Source organism: Halichoerus grypus, chromosome 2, assembly GCF_964656455.1.
Source record: "Halichoerus grypus chromosome 2, mHalGry1.hap1.1, whole genome shotgun sequence".
NCBI classification, from domain to species: Eukaryota; Metazoa; Chordata; class Mammalia; order Carnivora; family Phocidae; genus Halichoerus; species Halichoerus grypus.
The window spans coordinates 57,390,140-57,411,865 of NC_135713.1; the positions used below are offsets into that span (position 1 = coordinate 57,390,140).

The 21,726-nt window shown below is 51.1% G+C and overlaps 1 protein-coding gene across 1 annotated transcript in view; it reads right to left on the reverse strand.

Moving 5' to 3' along the window:
- Positions 1 to 21,726, reverse strand: part of SLIT3 (slit guidance ligand 3) — a 592,234-nt gene that overhangs the window by 21,866 nt on the left and 548,642 nt on the right. Inside the window, exons 24-28 of the mRNA XM_036106743.2 lie at positions 17,106 to 17,177; positions 15,249 to 15,412; positions 12,728 to 12,852; positions 6,744 to 6,841; positions 2,358 to 2,497 (exon numbers count right to left, since the gene is read on the reverse strand). Coding sequence (XP_035962636.2) covers positions 2,358 to 2,497; positions 6,744 to 6,841; positions 12,728 to 12,852; positions 15,249 to 15,412; positions 17,106 to 17,177 — 599 coding nt within the window. The remainder of the gene's footprint in view (positions 1 to 2,357; positions 2,498 to 6,743; positions 6,842 to 12,727; positions 12,853 to 15,248; positions 15,413 to 17,105; positions 17,178 to 21,726) is intronic.

Below are 21,726 nucleotides of genomic sequence, written 5' to 3' on the forward strand. Positions count from 1 at the left end.
CCTAATGGGTCATAAATACCCAGGGATGGCACTTCCATAATAAGCTCCCAAGGCTCATACCATCTGAGATGTATTCTGGGAATGTGGAGCTGAGTGAGACAGGACAGCAGTGGGGAGGGCAGTGGCAGAAGCACCCCTGAGCTTTGGGTTCCCTTAAATTCCACGTGGTCAAGCCAGGTGGAGAGTGATCTAAGAGAGGAAAACTTCACCCATGGAATTTCTCTCAGAGGTGGGGGTGGGAACACGGACAGAGAAGGCTGCTGGGGCAGGGCAGAGGAAGGTCCTGAGGGTGGCTGGGGAGGAAATGGATGACAAACGCAGCCCCAGAGTCTGTTCTGTGCTGTGAAAGGGGCAAGCTGACCCCTACCCTATCCTCATTTTGCCAGCCACTCAAGACCACAGACGGCACTGTGTTCTTTATAAGCTGTTTCCTCTTCCTCACTTACTGGAGAGACCCAGAGAGGCAGACAAGCTTCTGTGTGGGACTAGCATTTTCTGGGACAGAGAAAACCATGACATCCCATCCGCAGGTAGAGATGCACTTCAGTTAACTGCAGACACAGGCCATGCTATTCAACTGGGGTAGGAAGCCACCTCAGTGTCTCCTCAGCCCCCGTTCCACTGCCCATTTGCCTACCATAAATTCAGTTCACGCCCTTCCTTTGCCCCAAAGCCTATTTTGAGTCCTTTTGCCTTCTTTTTTTAACTGCTGGGATTTTTACTGTCCCTCTTCTGGTACTGAGCAGATTTTTCTGGACCAACGATTTAACCCTATATGACAACTCCTCTCATCTAGGTAGACCAGATGCCCCTTGAGAGCCTACTTTTAGACTTTTTGGTAGACTTTTTGGTATCCCTAGCAGCTAATTCAGTGGTCTGTATACAGTAGATGCATAATAAGTGCTGCCTCTTGCTAACTTAACTCTTGGCTACAACTCCTCTCTGGGAAGGTGGAAGATGTAGAGGAGTAGACCATCAGGCCATCCCTGCACTTTGTTCCAGCATAAAGCCTTCCCTGGGACTCCGGGAGGCTGAGGACTAGCAGGTGGTTTTCTCATTTGGCCTTGGCGTACTCTACCACAGTCCCAAGAGTGTGCTTGGGGAATACCTGGCTAACGGGCCAGGGGTCTGCATAAGGCGCAGGGTCCTGAGGGACAATGGGGTCTATTTGGCTTCCTTCTCTATAGGCCTCAGGACTGCCTCTAATCATCGTCTGTGTATTCCCATCTCCTACCTCATTCCTGATGTCAAGCCAGGTGCCAATAGGGTAGAGCATAGCAGTCCCTGGGGTGCCTGGTCCTTGTTTTCATCCTTGCCTTAGGTTGCTATTTCCTAAAATGTGTTTCTTGCAACACACAAAGTCTGCATTGGGAAGGAGTTCTCGGGTAGGGTAGGAGGGAAGTTCTGACTTCAAATAAATTTGGGACTTGCTGGGTTAAACAAAGTTAAATAGCATTCTTTCAAGCAAGAATTGTCAGAACCTCTAATAGACTGCTTTGTATCATGTGGAAGGGAGGTATTATTACATACAGTGCTGCTCCAACTTTTTGTTCCTGGAGGCTTTTCCTCAAAGAACTCATGGAATTTATGGAATTCCATTCTGGGATATGCCACTTCGGGTTGATCCTATAACAAAGGAGGCTGTGCTCATACCACTGGGTGGCATTTTGCTTCATCATCTAGTCTACTTAACTATTCTCATCAGGGGCTGTTAATATAGGAAATAAAGGTGCTGTGTTTTGGGGGTGGGTAGGTAGGATGATTATCCTGAGGAATAACCTGTGGGGAGCCTTCCTTGATTCTCTGGCTGGGTTAGGTTCTTCCTCTGTGATCCCATGACCCCCTGGGGCTTACAGGTGTTATATTCTCTTTCTACTGAATACTGTCTCTCTCTACTTGACGATGAGCTTCTTAGGAGAGGGAACTTTGTCTTGGTCATTTTTGTATCCTCAGCAACTAGCAGAGTGTCAAGAAAGTGTAAATTTCCAGAGAAAGCAGACTAGACCTGAACAAAGCAGAAATGTAATGCAAACACCTCTCGCTGGCCTCAACCACCACTGGGTCTCTGGGGTTCCCAAAGGAGGGGATGGCCATCAGCTAGCGGAGCAGACAGCTGCGAGTGCCCTGGGAACCTATTTCAAAGCCAGGAGGAGCTAGTGATGTGCAGGGGGGGATTAGGAGGGGCTGACAAGCAGAGAGGCCTCTGGGAAGCCCCTCCTGGCACAGCACTGGGTTTTGGGGATTCACATCTGTCCACAGGGGGAGAGGGCGGGGGCCCTGAAAGAAGCTAAGAAAAGAGTAATCTTTAGCGCATGACAGCTGGCCCACCACCGTGCACAGGTGCCAGGGGACCTTACCCGTGTAGTTAGGAGGGCAGACGCACACGTAGTTGTTGATCCCGTCCACACAGGTGGCATTGTTCTCACAGTCGTTGTCCTCACAGTCATCTGGATTGATTTCACACCGCTGGCCCTCAAAGCCCAGAGGGCAGGAGCAGCTTTGGGGAGATCGTGTAGGGTGGGGAGGAGGGGAGCCAGGGGTCAGGGAGTGGGGTGGGGTTGGAGTGGCAGAAAAGAAGGTTGGGGGGCATGTAATTAGTCAGGTTTCTCTCTGGATGGAGGTCCGAGGCAGCACCATGTACACGTGAAGCCTTGGGGGCCAGTGCAGGAAGACCCTTAGGGGCCTGAGAGGTCATTTCATCTAGCCCGCTGTCTCCGGGCAATACTCCCATCTCCCCCGGCCCTGGATGGCTGCCTGCTCCCGCACCATTCCCCCAGCTGGAAGTGGTTTCCTGGAGAGAGCTTAAATGCCTCCAGCTGTCTTCCTTTGGCTCCTCTGTGGGTAGTGGTTTATAGACAAAGAGACAAACAGCGTAACAAACATCCCCCTTTGAGTGACTTTCTACTCAAGGGCAGGCTTTCTACCTTGAGCCCGAATAGGACATGGTGGCCAAGATCAGGATCTGCAGCCGAGTATGGGGAATGAATTCTGGGTCTGCTACTCCCTGGCTATTAGACCTTAGGCAAATTAATTAAATTCTGTGTCTCAGTTTCCACATCTAGTGACTGGGGGAGTATTACTTCCCCGCTGTGGTGGTTGTGGGGAGTAAGGAGATGATACAAGTAAAAGGCTCAGGGGCACCTGGGTGGCTCAGTTGTTAAGCGTCTGCCTTCGGCTCAGGTCATGATCCCAGGGTCCTGGGATCGAGCCCCGCATCGGGCTCCCTGCTCAGGGGGAAGCCTGCTTCTCCCTCTCCTACTCCCTCTGCTTGTGTTCCCTCTCTTGCTGTGTCTCTCTCTGTCAAATAAGTAAATAAAATCTTTATTAAAAAAAAAAACAAGTAAAAGGCTCAGGAGGGGATCTGGCACATAGAAAATGCTCAGAACATGTTAGCTGGCTTCAGTTCTGGATACTTCCATACCTGGCCTCCTTACTCTTTCTCAGGGATGCCACTGTCCCCTGTATGTACTCCTACTTCTTTTTTTAAATTTTATTTTATTTTATTTTTTTTAAAGATTTTATTTATTTATTTGACAGAGAGAGACACAGCGAGAAAGGGAACACAAGCAGGGGGAGTGGGAGAGGGAGAAACAGGCTTCCCACTGAGCAGGGAGCCCGATGTGGGTCTCGATCCAGGACCCTGGGATCATGACCTGAGCCGAAGGCAGACGCTTAACTGACTGAGCCACCCAGGCGCCCCTGTACGCCTACTTCTGAGACCACTCCAGCTTCTGGGGGATAAGTGGATGGGGCAGGAGGATGCCAGCGCTGAGGCTCGCCGGTGAGCTTGGCTTAAAACACTGGATCGCATGATGCAGTCCCTTAACTTGTCTCTGGAGTGCTGCATCTCTTGGATAAAAACCTCAAACCTCTGGCCATCCTCTGCCCAACCTGCAAACTAAGCCAGGACAGAGAAGCTGAGCAGATGAGAAGGGGCATGGGTGGGAGGTGAGTATCTGATTAAATGAGCTGCAGGGAGTTACTCCCTCTGCAGCCCAGCCCCCCGTCAGGGATCTACACCCCATTCATGAACGTCTGTTCCAGCTTCAGACCCAGGATTCCAGGCCTTTCTCTGTTTTAGAGATTGCTCTGATTTGGGATTTAGCTACAAAACTAAACTGATAGGAAGTGGATTTCTAGAATCCTACTTAACCTCCTTTCCTCTACAACCTGAAAACTGTGTCACATTTTCTACAGAAGGCCAGAGGGGGTTCTTCAGTCTGAGCTCTTGAGGTGGAGCAAAATGATGCATTCCTTTTTTCTGTGAGGGACTCTGGGTGTTCATGAAAAGCCATTTCCTCAGAGTCGGATGGAGGGTAGGCTTTCAAAGGTCTGAAACCATAGTGTTGCCTATTTTCCTGAAATGAGTTACCCTGGCTGTCCCCAGAGCTGTAGAATTGCATGAAAGTGGGATACGGATGGCTGGTGAGGGAACGGGTTGCTCATGCAGTGGACAGAAGGTGGGAAGGAGACTAAAGTATCCTCTGCCCAAACTGGAAACCTTGGCAGGGGGTTGTCAAGGAGACTCCAAGAGCATCCAGTTAGCTGTGGGGTTGTAGGATGGGTCCCATCTCCCGTCTTGGTCTCCTGCCTGGCCAGCTCTGCTAGTCTTTGCTCTTTTTGTGAGCAGATAATGCATCAAGACTGGAGAAGCATCTGATGAAGAGGCGCGTGATACTTCTAGAATTCTGACGTGCAAGAGGTGTTATGGGTTGAACTGCGTCCCCTCAAAAAGATATGTTAACCCCCAGCACCTCAGAAGGTGACCTCATTTGGAAATAGGGTCATTGCAGATGTAACTTAAGATGCAGTTATATTGGGGGAGGGTGGGCCCCTGGTCCATTATGACTGCCGTCCTTACAAAAACACAGGCACGAGGAGACAGACACAGGGTGAATGCCACGTGGTGATGAAGACAGAGACCACAGTGGGGCGGCTGCAACCCAAGGAAGGCCCCAAATCGCCAGGCACCAGCAGAAGCTAGGACGGGGCCCTTCCCCTACAGGTTTCAGGGTGGGCATGGCCCTGCTGACACCTTGAGTTTGGACTCCTGGCTTCTAGAAATGTGAGAGAATACATTTGTGTTGTTCCAAGCCAGCCCTGTGTGGTACTTTGTTACAGCCGTCCTAGCAAACAGACACAGGACGGAAAAAGGGAGCAGAGCTTCCCTGACAGGTGTCCCTCGCTTTGCCAACCTATCAGGTACTCACCTAGTGAGGGAGGGTGTTGCTGCTCCTTGGGAGGTCCACACAAACTATGCTATCCCCAGTATGTGGGCCTCATTGCCTTAATCCTCCACCCCATTTCCCTAATCCTGTAGGTCTGGGCCCTTTTCCTTGAAAATGAAATTCTACAAATATTTCCAGTTTATTTGAATCCCCTCAGCGACTGAGGGTGGAAACAGGATCCTTCTGCTCACCTGCAGCCTCAGAGATGGAGAGAGATACCCACAAAGAGGCGGGCGGGGTGCAATGCGTAGGGAACCAGAGAGGGGAGAGACAGTCGCCCGCAGGGGGCACTCCTCCCTCTTGCAGACCTCCATCCCTTGGCTGGGAGGGCAGAGCCAGGCTCTGACCCTGGAGGTGTGTTTCCTGGCTGGGGCCACATCGCCACCTCCGTGAGATTTCTGTGTGGTTTCTCCTCGCCCCTGCTCCCAGTGTGAAGGTCGGAGTGGGTGGTTTGGCCGACTTCAGGCAGGAAAACAAAACTTGGCTTGAATTTCACTTTTCACTGGCTTGGCAGGTGGACACAGGGGTAGGCTGGGTTCCCCGGGGAGGAGAACTGGGAGCCCAGAACCTGATTTCTTTCGCAGACCACACAGCCAGAGTGCCTTCAATAGTTGTTTGCAATCTGAGCTCTAACACATCCACACACAGCTTGGCACCAGGCACCCCTCCTCTCCTGCCTGACCCACTCACTCACTAGGGGTGCTAAAGGAACCACTTCCCACTGGTCTGCTTTTGCCAGGGCCAGGGGTCGGGAAAACTGGGCATCTGAAAGCAGCTGAGAAGGGTGGGAAGTAGGAAGGGGGCCTGGGGTTTGGCAGAGGCCTTGAAAGCCTGCTTTTAGAACACGGATGGGAAAAACGTAAGTGGCTTCTATCCTCTTTTCTTCCTGAGCTCTTAAGGAGGAACAAGGTTGGGTGGGAAGACCCAGGAATGAGCGTCAGGATAGGTGACCCAGAGCAAATCCACCTCTGTGTCTCAGTTTCCTCATCCGTTAAATGGGGCTAGCCCCAACCTGTAGTGGGTAGGGTCACTGTGAGGGTTTAAATGAGATACTACACGACTAGCTCGTGCCTGGCTCATAATGAACATGTAGTCAATGTCACCTGTTGTCACTGTTTTTATCACACAGAAGAGTGGTGGAATTGCCGTGCTGGTGGGGCTCTGAGTCGTCATGCCATCCTTCTCTGACTCTGCCAGCAGCTGTGGCCTCCCTTGGTGCCCTCCTGGCTCTGGAGACAGCCTCCCCGAATTCCCTGTACCCGTGCTTACTAACCGTGTCACTGCAGGCAAAGGATTGCTCCTGTGGGCGCCCCGACCTTCTTATTTGCATCGTAGTGATCACAGTAGCTCCCTCATAGGGTGGAAGAGCCTTGAGATCACCCACACGATGGGCTTGGCACAGTGTGGCCACAGGGTAGGCCCTCAGTGAGCAGCTGTGCTTCTTCAGCCTGCCCCAGCAGTCTGCCCAGAAAGCCCTCGGAGGGAGGGAGGAAAGGCCCACGGGTGAGCTGTTACCTGAACCCATCCTTGTGGCTCTCGCTCAGGTGGCAGGTGCCTCCGTGCTGACAGGGGTTCTGGATGCAGGTGTTGATGGGCACAGTGCAGTCTTTGCCCTGAGGAGCAGAAGAGGGAGATGCGCCGGGTTAGGGAGGCTGTCAGTGGCAGCCTGGACCAGGACGCCCCTTGGAGCCCCCAGCATCCTCCAGGATGAGGCCGGGCAGATGGCCACAAGGAAGCCCCGGGACCAGTCTGCTGTGTGGCTTGGAGGAAGCCAAAGGGGGCCCTCGGAGCGAGTGAGAACTCAGGAGTTTGGGCCGCAGCTTCACTAGTTCCCAGAATTCACATCCTGTTCTCTATCCTGAACTGCAGGGCAAGAGCGTGGGCTTTGAACACAGGAAATCCTGGTTTCACAGTCCAGCTTCATCTCTTTCTGGTTGGCTGACCATGACCTGTATAAGCCTTTTACCCTCTCCCAGCCTACCTCTCAGAGCTGCTGGAGAATTAAAGGCAGCCTTTCACGTAAGGAAGTACCTAAAGTATATGCCACATCTAGCCCACAGTAGGCACTCTATACGTGTTCGCCGATGACCGTGTTCTCAGCCACACGGACGCTCCCATGTAATCCACAACTTGAGACTAGGGCTGAAGTGTGGAGAGCAGACCTTGCCCCTGTAAAGTGACAACCCCCCAGACATCCGTCTTCGATTGGTTTGGAAGTGGGCCTGGTTGTTGGTATTGAAAGTTCTGATTCTGATCTCCAGGCCACACTGAGGACTCTGCGACAGACAGCTGTGGGTGGAGGGGCGTTCCTCTGGAGCACGCCCCTCGGAAGGGGACATTTGAGCTGAGGAGGAGCCAAGTGTGCGGCAGGTGGGGAGGAGCGTGCCAGGCAGAAGGACAGTGGGGGCCAAGGCACTGAGGAGGGAGGCCAAGGCAGACACTGTGGACGTTAAGACCCCGCGTCCTAGGGAGCAGCCCAATGCTTGGCCCTCTGGCTCCAGCTTCTCCTCTGGGACTGATGCCCCAGCGCTGCATCTAAGTCTTGACAAGCAGTCCCCTGGAGGACCTGCGGGGTCTCCGGAGGCATCTACGGCATTTGTTTCTGGGCTGTGGGCTTGGGGTGGGCACCGTGCCCAGCGGGGGCGATCACGGGAGCCCTCCCACCGCCACGCCACCTGCTCACCATCTGCCTGAGAAAATCCCCTTCCCACCTCTGCTGCTGCCAGTGCCTGTGACGGAGGGGGGCTGGGCTCCCCGGCCCCGAGGTCACTGCCAAGCGGGCCTCCGACCCTCCTCCTGTCTCCAGCCCTGAAGCCACAGGCGCAGTCCCCAGCAGCCGGGAGGCACGGCCACGTGCGCCTGGCGCTCACGGCTCTCACCGCTAAGGGCCAGACCGGGGATTCTCGAGGGGGAGAAGGAGAACGCAGTTTTGGGTGGGATCTGGGCTTATCCTAAACCAGAGCGAAGTGGGATCCCTTTCGGAGAGTCATTGTGTGCGGTGGAAACTGCAATACTCATTCTCAATTTACTGAGCACATTTCCCATTCCAGGCCTCACACTAAGGGTTTTGTGTTCACGATCACACGTAATGTTCACAACAAGCCTGTGAGATTGGTATGGTTGTTATTACTGCCATTTTCAGATCGCAAAGGCAGACTGGGAGAGTGAGCTAACGTGTCCCAGACTGCCCTGCAGCCAGTGGGGCGGGGCGGCATCTGCAGCCGGACACCCAGTCAATGGGAAGCCAGCGCCGGGGACTTCTCTGATAATAACCTCCCCTGTGGAATGAACCATTAGAAATCACACATGTATATAACAAGCACCGGGCATGTGATGGTAGCCCCAGAAGTAAGAAGTAAGAGCTCTTCAGATGGGGATGACGTCAGGGGTCTGAGGCAGGGCTGGAGGGGGGTGATCCAAAGACTTTTTCAGGCCTTTGGTTGGTACGGAATTGTTCAGGAGTGTGAGTGTGTGTATGTGTGTGACTGTGTGTTAGATGGATGAGCCGTGAAGAGCAGCACAAGAGAACCTGGATCATGGTCAAGGCAGGGCCTTCCTAGTCCCTGCCCGGGCCAGTCTGTCTGCTCTGGGGAACTCTCAAGTATCAGGGACTCCAGGTGGGATCTTCCCTTGGGGGTGGGATGGGGGTGACGTGGAGTTGGTGATGTTTCCTCCAGTCTCTTACGCTGAGCTCAGAAATCCAGGAGGCTGACCCTAGCTCTTGATGATGTGCTAATTGGGCCTGGAGGTGGGGATTTCTGTCACTTACATGTCCTTGAGAAATAATCACCATTGTCAATGCCTGGCTAATTAGCCCAGTTCAACTCTCTTCAGCCTCACTTTGCTCAGATCTACTAGATTTATGATGCTCCTTGGTCTCCCACCACTGTGTGTGTGTGTGAGAGAGAGAGAGAGAGAGAGAGAGAGAGGGAGAGAGGGAGAACAGACATCATGGCTGGGGCTTCTGGCTTCTTTTAAAGGAGTTTGGGAGTAGCTATCTCCATTGGAACCCTCTCTCTGAGATGGGGCCAGGAGGGCTGCTCCAGGACCTTGCTACTCAAACTACGGTCCTTGGGCTAGAAGCACTGGCATTCCCTGAGATCTTGGTCAAAATGCACAAACTTGGGCCTGACCTCAGATCTAATGGGTCAGAACCTGCATTTAATAAGATCTCCAGGTGGAGTACACATTACAGTGTGAGGAGCGCTGTGTTGGGACATTGAACAGAGGTACATGAAGCTAAATGGCTGAAACAGAATGAGCCCAAACATACATTTTATTTCCCCCAGTGTTAGAATAGCTGTAAACCAGTTCTCTCTGTGAAGTGTCTACTGGATCCTGGCTCTGAGGCAGGCCAAGTGCATACATGACCCTATCAATCCTTGTAGGAGCTCTGCCTCCATGTGCAGGTGGGGGAGGGGATGTGAGGCTCAGATGGAACTCGTTACTCGTGGGGGGCTGAGTGGATAGACTTTCCTGCCAGGGAGAGGTGGGCTCTGGGTTTAGCTCACGTGCTTCCTAGGTGTGGGAGCTTGGGTAAGTTATCTGATCCTTTTGAACCTCAGTTTCTACAACTACCAAAAGAGGATAACAAAACTTATTTCAGAGGATAAAAGAGAGTGTGATGTGCTTAAATTGCTTCACAAAGGCCTGGCATTACAGATGAACAGCAGCTGTCACTAAACATTACGCAGCGGGGGGCCATGCTTTTTTGGGTAATATTGCGGCTTCCCACGTTCACTCAGATAGTCAATGGAAAAACTGAGATATTGGGAAATAACTAGACAAGTGTCAGAACGTTGAGCATGGTTTTGTGGGTATCTGCTGATTGTTGTCAACTTAGCAACTCACCCAGAACTACTACTTCAGTCACTGCTCGGGTGGGCTCCGACCCCAGAAGAAGGGAGAGCAGGGGGATCAAACACAGGGCAGGGGGAAGGATGCAACCCATAGTGAAGGGACCTCTTTGGTTCTACCTGCTGCATTTTGAGGTGGGGAGGAGAGTAGGAGCTGTTCCAGGTCATACAGTCAGGTAGGGACAAGCTCCGGGGGTCCTGCTTGGTGTTCCTTCCACCAGCACACCCTACTTTTCCCTGTTCTGGAGACTCTGACAGGTCCCAAATGGCCAGGGACTTATGGTGCTTGACAGTGGGCCATGAATGCAGTGGTCAAGAGCATGGGTTCTGGAATCAGTTGGTTCTGAGCTCTGAATCCCAACTGTCTCACCTACTATCCCAGTTTCCTAAACTGGAAAATGGACCTGGCCTCCTAGGGCTTTGAGGAGGGGTATGCGAGATAATGCCTGTACCTTGTTTAGTATGCTGTTGGTATGCAGTAGGCACTCACTAAATATGGCCGCTCATATTCCTGGTGGTGTGATAGTCATCACCATCATCACCATCATGTACCGTCCCACGACTATCCTCCTCCCCCTTGTACCCCAGACCTGTGTGACCCCAGCGGTTTCCTAAAGGTCCAAATCCCTGCTCAGATTCTTCCACAAGACATTCAGACTCTTACGAGCGAAGTCCAAACAAGCGGCATTACCCCATAAGAGCCCTGTGGTTGCACTCTTTGCTCTGACACACATGGCCAGGCCAGTTTCGCAAGTGTGGCAGGAAGTGTGGCAGGAAGCAGCCGGGCCTTCAAACTGAGCTCCAGTACTTTCAGACTCAGGCTGATTTGACAGAGAAGGGAGCGAGACTCAGAATGTGAAGTGGTCTTATCTTTCAAAGAGGGACGATACCGTCCACCTCAAAGGCGATTATAAAACTTAGAGGAGGGAATAAATACAAACGTCCCGCTGGGTGTCTGGCACACGGTCAGTGCATAAAAAGCTAACTACACGGGTATGGAACTGGGCATGTCATAGATGTACATGTCTCCTTTCTAGGAGAGCCACTGATGGTCTCTGGCCATTCTGTGTCACGGACTGAGAACCCCGGGTGAAACCAGCCAGTGAGGGGGAAGGAAAAGGCAGCACCGTGCCAGCTTACTGAATGCACACTGAAGGACCCTCCTGGGTGCACTGCCGATGTCCCTGTGATGGTCACAGCACACCTGTGAGATGGGCCCTGGGGTGTCAGTGGAAGGCTGAGGTGAGGCCACTGGCCGTCACCACACAGCAAAGCTGGAGTTCACACTTGCCCTCTGTGTAATTCCACAGCCTGTTTCCTCCACCGAATTAATACAAGGGAGTGTGAGGACCTAGGCCCGAGTATGTCATCTTAATTTCTCTACTTCCCTGCAGTGTCTGTATACGCACTCATAGGATGGGGCAAGGCTGGCTGGCTGGCTGGCTACCAAGAGCCTCCTCTGGCTCTCCTCGGCCAGGCCCATAGGTGGCACTCTGACACTGTCTGCTGGAGGCACAACTAGTGCGTTCCCCAGAGTTGAGTCTGCCCCTCAAGCTGGTCACTATACTTACAAATGCTCCAGGGGACAGGAGACCCAGCGATGACAGCTCCCTCCCAGTCTGCCACACACTAGGCATGGGTGTTAGATGGGCTTTGGGGTGGTCTTGGAACTCCTGGCTTGCCCACTCCATTTGGATGGGCGCCCTGGGGAGGTGGGAAGCTGGGAAGGTCCTGGGGAAGGGGATTCAGCCACAGCTTTGCTGACCCCAGTGAGACACAGTGAGGGGCTCGGCTATCCAGGGGAAAAACCAGGAACTTTGGAATCATATAGTGCTAGGTCCTATCCCAACCCTACTGCTTATGAGCTTTGGGACATTGAGTCAAGCCCTTTCACCAACCCGAGGTGCAGTTTCCACATCTGTAGATGGGAAATAATGAGCCTTCCTCATAGGGCGTGTTTAAAAAGAAAAGGTGGCTAAAATGCTAAGCAGACTGCTGGCCATGTAGTCCATACTCTATATAGATGTTAGTAGGGAGGCAGGATAACATGATCTAGATAGTGCTGGGTGAGAAGAAAGGAGGAAAAGTTGTTCTGGAATTAGCCTGGATTTCTGGGAAGGGTGCCCAGGAGAAATGGCATCTCCATCCCCTTACGGGCTGACCCAAGCCTTTCAACAGTGTGCTGGCTTGGCAGCCAGCCCCCAGGCTTTTCAATTCGCCATCCCTGTATCCTTCTCGAACTGGAGCCAGCGCTTCCAGCCCTGGCCACCCCGAGGGTGGAGCTGGGGATGCGGAGGGGAGGGTCTGGGAATGCCCTTGAAGGGAAGCCAGGATAGTGAGTTCCACGGACACCTCTGCTTGGAAGCATGTGAACTCTTTGAGACTTAGCGTCCCCATGTTTAGCAAGGACCATACAAATATTACATTTCCTCCTTATCTCTGAGTGTCACTGTCGAGACTGTAGGGGTTCTCTGTGTTTTGCACGACTGGGTAGCAGTAGAATAGGAGTGTTACTGGCAAAGACGTCTCTGGAGTGACCTGCGAAATGGAGTTCTCCAGGCCGCCCTCGGAGAAGGGAGGGTCAGCAGGGCACAGGGCCGCTCCTGGGGCCATGAATGGTGGGGATGAGGCTTCCCGTCTTACCTTGTAGCCATAGGGGCAGGTGCAGCGGTAGAACTCCACGGGATCCTGGCTGCAAGTCCCGTTGTTCTTGCACGGGCTGGAGAGGCAGGCGTTGCACTTGGCCACAAGGTTGATGTCCACTGGCCCTGGGCGGCAAAACCAGATTGTTGGTAGCAGGTCGAGGTCACCGCTTCTTCCCTTCCCCTCCTCTCTGGCCCCATCCTCAGCCAGCCGCCAGCTCCTCTCCATCTCCGCACACACAGGGCAGTTGGCCCTCCCCAGCCAGCACCATCCAGTCTAGCTAGAGTCCCATTAATGCAGCCGTTGTCCAGTGAGGAAAAAAATCACAGTGGGACATCATTCAGAAGCACTTTTGCAGTCAAATCAATTACTATAATTAGCCTGATCCGATTTTGGAGCTAATCTACAAACAAGGCACCATAATTAGAAGCCCCTTGTGTATCTTTTTATGTTCTGGGAGCTCTGGGCCCAGCCTCCATTTGGACCTCCCATTCCTCTGCCCCCAAACACCGCTCCCCATGGAATAGTTCAGGCTAGGCTAAGGAGGGCATGGTGCCTGGGCCAAAGGAAGGTTCCTCCTCATGGAACCCTTGAATTGGCAGGAGGAAGGAAGAAGTGATGCCGAAAGACACAGCAATGAGGTCAACGATGGATGGCGAACTATGCTCAGGCACACGTTGCGTCTATGACAATTCCGACCGTGTCCTGTTCTCTTCAGCTGTAAAGGCTGGAGGGGTGGCCGTCATGGTCCCTGCACAGAGCTTTGGAGATTGGGTTGAGATTAACCCCAGGGGGAGTCTGACCATTTGTGGGTAGGGGGAACAGAAAGAACGTCCCGATTGAGAGTCTCTACTAGCTGGCTCAACCCCCAGCTTCACATTAGAAAAGGGACACTATCTGTCCTGGTTTGCCAGGATTCCCAGGATGCAGAACTTCCAGTGCAAAAACCAGAAGGTCCTAGCCAAACCGGGATGAATTGGTCACCTCATGGTAGAACCAGCCAAGGTGCTTTTAAATATCCCCAGCACACCCAGGCTGTACCCCACACCGATTTAATCTAAAACCTAGAGTGTGGGGCCCAGGCACCAGTAAAAAGCTCCTCAAGTGATTCCAAAATGTACAGCTAAGATTGAGAACTACTATTTTAGAGTGAGCTGGGCCTCTTTAGCATCAATCAAGTCAGATGTTTTGGAAGCAGGAGGAGGAACATGAAAAATTAGCTTAAAACCAGTGGAATGTTTTCCTGCTTTAAGCAAAACCGTGAGACACATGAAGTTTATAGGGTAATCAAACTATATATGTAAATCAAACTCAAGGCTCTAAGAGATGAGCAAAGGACATTAACAGACAAATACACAATACAAATTGAAAGTACATTTTTGAAAAAAAAAACAGTTATCAAAGAAAAGACAAAATAGGAGGTATAATTTTTTTAAACCTTTCTAATTAGCATGAGATGATATGAGATAAAATAATGCAAAAGTCTGATGAAAAATGTGCTCAAATGGTGCTGTTTGGGGCATAAAGTGGTTTACAACCCTTTTTGGAAACCAGTTGGCAATATGTGTGAAGACCTTAAAGATGATCACATACTTTGCCTCAGTAGTTTCTCTTCTCTGAATCTTATCTGAGGATATAATTTTATTTTTTTAGAGTAGGGAGAAGGGGGGGGAGGGGCAGAGGGAGAGGGAAAGAATCCCAAGCAGACTCTGTGCCGAGTGCGGATCCCGATGCAGGGCTCGATCTCACGACCCTGAGCCGAAATCAAGAGTTGGACACTGAACCCACTGAGCCACCCAGGTGCCCCTAAGGATATAATTTTAAATAGAGAAAGAACTTTTATGCATTAGTGGTAGAAAACAATTGGAAATACCCAGTGAATACTAAAGGTTCAGAACCAGGAACTGGTTAAAGAAGTTATGGCCGAATATGATAGCCTGGTGGGCAAGAGTATACTCTGGAATCAGAAAGACCTGGGAGCCTCCTAAGAGAAGTCTCGAGAAGTCACTTAACCTTGGTAAGCCTCAGCTTTCTTGTTTTTAAAAATAAGGGTAATACTGAAGTCTGCTGAGAGTGTCGGGGAATTAAATTAATACTTGGAAAGTGAGAATTAAATGAAATAACACACAAAAAAGTGCTTAACACCATGCCCAGCACAGAAGAACGCAGTAGCAGTTTGTTTATCATAATGATGTAGTCGATTAAAATCTCATGTACCAAAAGCTTGCTGTAGTAAAAATGGGAAAATGTGTATGCTTTAAGAATGTTGGGTAAAGAAACACAGGCTAAAGATTTTTCTCTATGCAAAACTACGTAGAGAAAGAAGTCAGGGAGGAACACATCAGAGATGCCAGCAGAGGGACTTTGAGGAGAGAAGACAAAGCATCTGAGTCTCTCCGTGTGGCCCACGGAAGAGATGGGGCGATGGTTGCAGATGTCGCATCTGTTGAGATGCCCAGCTCCGACAGGCTGTCAGAGACAGAGCAGACCCCTGGAAGCACAGGGCAGGGTCAGCAGGTACCTTTGCACTGGAATCGGTGGGTGGGGGTGGTGAGCAGGAGTCTGTCGGCCATGGGCTCGGGGCTACTGCAGCGGGCGATGCCAGGCTCCTTGTACCCCGCCTTCACCCACTCCGACAGCCAGCGCAGACTGCAGTCACAGTGGAGTGGATTGGTTCCCAGCGCCCTAGAAGGCAGAGCAGGAAGTCAGGGCCCCCTGCTCAGCTTGGCCCAGAGGCTTCGTGGAAAAATAGAATCTTCAGACTCTGGCTAGATTAGGGGTGTCTGACTGGAGGCCCAATGGAGAAGTAGTTTCCACCGGGCTAGTTTCCACCAGACTCCAGATAGTACTTCCAATCCCTCCAGATGTTTCCACCCCACCTAAGGCCCTCCTACCTCCGAGGTTTTGCTCGCACCTACCGTGCTAAGATTCAGTCCTCAACTCAACCCCAATCCTAGCCCTTCCAGGATGGTTCGGAACCTTTGGCCATCTGACTATCTGACTCTGTTGCCCTACTGAAGGGTCCATCGAAGGATGTACTCTGCAGAGAAGGTGTTGATACACGGCAACCTAGGGAGAAGCTTCCGACCATGGAAAGGGCTCAGAGCATGACACCCCTAGATATGCTGTGTTGGCATATTGATGATTTTGAGCTAAAGGTACCTGAGAAATGGCAGATGCAGTAGGGGCTCTCTGAACTCCCTCTTTCTACCTAAAAGCAAGTCATAAAGTTTCCCGTGAGAAAGATGCCTTCCCTGAACCATAATGAGAAGATTCTTATCACTAGAGACTGGGAGTCAATGCCAAAATGGACCCGTACAAACAAACCTGATCTTCCAACAGTCCCTCCGCATATTTCCTAGCCACTGCCCCACAACGGACTGCCCCAGTCCAAGGCCCTTTGTCTTGTCCCATCCCCACAATTTCTCATTCCGTGTATAAAAAGGTATATAAGTTTTGGGGCCCAATAGCTTCTTCAGGTCTTCATTTTCCATTTGAAGACTCCCATGTACACATAAAAATACCCAATACATTTGTATGCTTTTCTCCGGTTGCTCTGCCTTATGTCCGTCTAATTCTTAGACCAGCCACAGGACCTAAGGGGGTAGAAGCTGACTACACCAGTCAGCTTCAAAATGCACAGGATGGGGGATGGCACAGGCTGGTGCAGACCTCTGCACAGGGGTGTCCGGACAGAAAATACAAGAACTTTGGCTTATTTTAAAAATCATATCCTTTAGCATTTCTATTTCTTAAATGTTTTATAAGGTGCATACATAATGTATCAGTATCACAGTATATGCATGCAATATGAAAACAATTAAATATGCATCGAGTCGGTATACAGACTCAAAAACGGTCACTGGCAGAGGTAGTAACAGCTAATATGCACAGACCTTGGCTTCCCCTGCGTAAAATGGGGAGGGAATACCTCATGCAGAGTGGTAGCAAGTATGTGCTTTAGAGTCAAGGTGAACCTGGATTTGAACCAAGGTTCTGCTGCTTACTCGCTGTGCAGCCCTTGGACAAAGTCTTTAGTTCTTCTCAATTTAAGTTTTGCTGTGTATAATAAGGGGATAAAAATGCTTTATTGCTGTAAGAAGTAAATGAGATAATTCATCTAAAGTGTTTATCACATAGTAAGAGTTTTATGTCAGTTCTTCTTATTAAACATTTACATTGTTTACATAATTGATGACGCCTCTTAAGGCATCTGAAGCAGAGAACACACGAGGTGCACCATGTGGGTATGTTTTTATAGAACGTGCTCTATGCGTATGGAAAGAACATATACTGAAATGGGAACAGGGATGGCATGATCCCTGGCACGATCACGATATTGAGTGGATCCACACCAAGGAGAACTATGGCTACTTACAGATGGGAAAGAGATGTCAGGTCGCTGAAGGAGCCTTCGGGAACGCTGGAAATGTCATTGCCGTGGAGGGTCCTGAAAGTGGAAGCACAGGGCGGAGGTTAACCCCCAGTTATGGTTCTGAGCTCAGCAAGCTCTTGGGGTCCCAGGCTGGCCCCAACGCCCCTCATTTGTGCTCAGAGCCCCACTGCTCCTAGCAGGAGGTGCCTCCTCCTCTGAGGCAGGTGCCTGCCTATTTCCATGCCCAGCTCAGCAGTGTGGATATTGGGGATAGAGGGTTTGGGAAAGAAGAGGATGGAGTTCTGAATCTGACAGGCCCAGGATGGAATGAGAAACCAGTCCTTTTTAGCTGTGGAACACTGGGTACGTTAACTTCGCTCTTCTGAGCCTCGGCTTTTGCACCTGAAACATGGAGAGGGATGTCTGGAGGCACTGGAGAGATAACGTGAAGAACTGTGGCCGAGACTAAGTTTTAGAGCCAGGCTGCTTGCCTTCAAATCCTGACTCTGCCACTTACCAGCTGTGTGACTCTGGCCAAAGTTATTTACCTCTCTGTGCCTCTGTTTCCTATCGTAAAGCGGGAATGAAAGTCAACAGATTTGTCATAGAAGGTGGTTGTGGGTGCATTAATCCATAAAAAGTCAAGCATTTTCTGTGTGCTAAATGACCACCCATTATTCATAGTTGTGAAAGGGTCTTGAAGAATGGCTGGTAGAGATCAATAAATTAGTTCCCTTCATATTCACCTAGAGAGATTTTGAGCAGATTGAGAAATGTTATTAATCCCAGCTCAGGTGATAGAGGGAGGGGGGCGCTCAGGTCCTGGGGCGATTCCGTGGAGCCGGACACTCATCTGCATGGGGAATGGTTTGGTGTCAGCCATGACGTATTTTTATCTGGTGTTCGCGTGCCTCCGAGTGCGTTTTCTGACAGCATGTCCAAGGGGCCAGGCGACCTGCTTGGTATTAATCATACCTCTCTCCGCCTTGTGGTGTAGGAGCTGGGAGCCATTCTTACTTGCGGAGTGGTGGCATATACTGCACTTTTAATCAATGCCTGCAGAATAGGTCCATGAGAAAAACCAAATGCACACTGCTCCGGTGCTCAAGCAACAACACTAGTAAATCCACAATTCATGGATTATACCCTCCTTTGAAGGACTAATCATCAACCGCATACAAAAAGCCCCCACACCGATGACTCACTTTGGGTCTGGCCTGTGAAATGTGCAGACACTCAGAGGCTCCGTTAGTGACCACTGTGCGCGGTCCCCTGTGCTGTGATGGAGCCAACAAAGGGCAATGAGAGTTGACTGGGGAAGTGTAAACAGGATCATAACTAACGAATATGCCCTTTTGTTTTCCTTTTAGCTGATGTTAGCCTGCCCTGGGTTTTGAGCTGAAATAAAGAGAGGAGCTTACTTACACTTAATACAGAACAGAGGCGTCTGACAGACTGAGCGCTAGAGCTAACACACCGGCAGATTTCTGAGACCCATTCTCAGGGGCTCCGATTCTGTAGGTCTGGGGTGGGGTGCGAGAGAGGCTGCATTTCTAACCAGCTCCCAGGTGATGCTCATGCTCTTGGTCCTCTGAGCCACATTGAGCTGCCCTAGGTTGTCACCCTCATCACCTCAAGCTCCTTCCCTTTCCTTCTCCCTGGGACAGCAGGAAGAAGCTAACCAGTCGTCCAAAGAGAGCTGGAAGTAGCTTCTCACCTCCCCGGATAAGAAGGGGCTAGAAGCACTTCCTAACACTTATCAGTATCATTTAGTTTCGAACGCATGTGGTTATTTATGAATCACACCGGCTCCTGCCTGCTATTAGCTTGGATGACTTCATGGCTGCTTGCTGTTCGGCAAATGTGCCCAGCCCTGTTGTTAATCATTTCCGAATGAGGCCTGGGCCCCTGGAGAGGCACGAAGCCCTAATTTAAAAAACACCAAATGACCCAAAGGCAGCTTTGGCGCTGCGACTCCTGCAAGTCACGCTCCCATTTATTATGAGCTGCGCTGCCGAGGTCTCCATCAACTGCAGAGTAACGGGGCTGTAATTTACTGGGACAGCGCTAAAGAAATCTGCCTACACCGCAGGTTCTCCCTCCCGGTTTGGCCCCCCAAAGAAAGACTCTTGCCTGTCCAGCCACCATCCTCAGGGTTGCCAGGGAAGTGGGACAAGTGTTCCCTCCCGGGAAGCACGATCCACCGCCCCACCCCCTGCTTTTCCTCCCCTTTCCCTGACACCTCCTGGGGGCTGCAACTCTGAACTCAGAACGACTCTTCTCCAAGTGCCCGGACTCCTTTTTCCCTGCTGACTCTTCGGAGGTGTTATGGTAAACTTGGGCATTTTGGGGTGCGGATGAGGGCGTCACTTGGAGTAACACGAAAGCAGAACAATCTCGTGTCAGTTCTGGGTTGCCTGAACCTCGGGTCTCCGGACCCCCAGGTGCTCCCGGTATGTGTACGTGATACTGGTGCTCATGGTTCATGTGAAAGATGGCAGGGACGACCGTCATCCTGTATGTGGATGGGGGTGGGTGGGTGAATTCTCTTCTGAGCAGGCTGGGTCACTCTCAGGTGACCTGGGGGTTAAGGCCTGGATCAGACTGCCTGGGTGTGAGTCCCTATTCTGATCATCACTGGCTGTGTGATTATCTGATTCAACGGACTTAATCTTTCTGTGCTTCTGTTTTCTTATCTCTAAAATGGAGGAATTCTTAGGATCCACTTGCAGTAGATATCTTTTTAGGGGTGTGGGTTGGTGGGCATCAATCTCTTTTCGGTAACACTTCCTCCCTTTTCCATGGAGGAGTCACCCTTCTCCACCTCTTAGTCCAGCTGGTTTGGCCTCATGGGCAGAACTGTGGCCCAGGCCAGCGTCAGCCCAGAGTCACTGAGAGTGGTTTGAGGCTGAGTATGTGACCTAAGTGGACCACTGTGAGACACTTCTGGGGCTTTCTCTGGAACTATCAGGACAAAGACAGTGTCACTCTGAGAAGCAGAAAGCAGCACATCTCTGACAGCACCATCGGAGCACCTGCATCCAGCCCTAGACCGCAATACCTACGACTGACCTTTTCAGTTACCTGCACTGACAAATTCTCTTCCTGCTTATGGTGGTTTGAACCGATTTTCTCCTCCTTCAGCCAGGAAGGGATCTAACATACTGTTTCCTAAGCTAGTTGCAAAGATTCAAAGATACAATGCAAGTGGTTCAGATGCCGCAGGACTCCGTGCAGGGCCAGCCCGTGAGGCTGCAATTATGGCTCCCATCATCATGACTCCTTCCCCTCGAGGCTCCGCGATGTGTTTTGGGGCCAGTCCTCTCAAAACGCTCCCCCCACACAGAGGAAGCCTGAAGCTACGCAGCCTGTGTGGTGCAAAGGCAGTAACAAGTCATGTGACAGATTCCCGGACTGGAGAAGAGACACACTGGGTTTCGGCAGAGTGACCCTGGGCCCATCACCTTCTGGCCCGTGTCTCTTTCCACCACACTCTTTAGTTCTCATCAGAGGACTCTCTGGGCCGTGTCCCTCCAATCCTCAAGGAAAGTCTGAAATGGGTGGCAAGGAAAAGAGAGAACCTCTGGCTGGGAAGGATGGAATGTGGTGGCAAGAGCACTGGGCTGGGAGCTGGGACCCGGGTTCCCGCCCCGCTTCTGCTCCTGCTTGTGGCTCGTCTGCAGCACTGCTTCCTGCTCTTGTCCCCAGAAGCCACCCCCCCACATCTGTCGCTCCTCGAGGGTCCCCATGCACATGCCCTTCCTTCAGGGGCTCTGTCTAGGGAATTTATGTTCTCCCTGCCTAGAATAGTCTCCACTCCCCTCACACATAGGTAACTCCCACTGGCTTCTCAGACTCAGCCCTGGGAGTAGTGATTCGGAGAGCAAATGGTCTTGGGTTCAAATCCCAACTTTATTCTCTACTGGTTGTGTCACTTTGGCAAAGTGACTCAACCTTGCTGAGCCTCTGTTTCCTGGTCTGGGGGATGGGGATAATAGTGGTACATTCTTCAGAGGGGTGATATGAAAAGTGGATATGATAATTAACTAAAGCACGTAGCCCAGTGTGTAGTACACAGACAATGGCCAAAACTGGGTCACGTGCCTCTCCCGTGTATTCCTGTGGCTCTCTCCCAGGTACCGCCATGTGTGCCAGGAGCTTATCTACTTGTCTGTTTCCTCTTCTAGACCGTGAGCTGAGGACAGGGACTGTGTTTCATTATTTTCCTCTCTGGTGTTTAGCACAGCATTTAACATATAGTAGGTATTTAGAAAAGGATGAATAAATAAATGTGGGCAAGTCACTAAGCCTTTCTGAATCTGTCTCCTTACTTTATAAACAAGAGGTTTGGATAAGATAATTTATTTTTTTTAAAGATTTTATTTATTTGAGGAGGGGGGAGAGAGAGAGAGTTATGAGGGGGAGGGGCAGAGGGACAAGCAGACTCCCTGCTAGACTCCCTGCTGAGTGGGAGCCCGATGTGAGGCTCGATCCCAGGACCCTGAGATCATGACCTGAGCTGAAGTTGGACACTTAACCAACTGAGCCTCAGGCTAGAATAATTTCTGAGACTCACTTCCCATTTCTAAAATTCAAAATTAATTTTATTTTTTGGTAACACCAA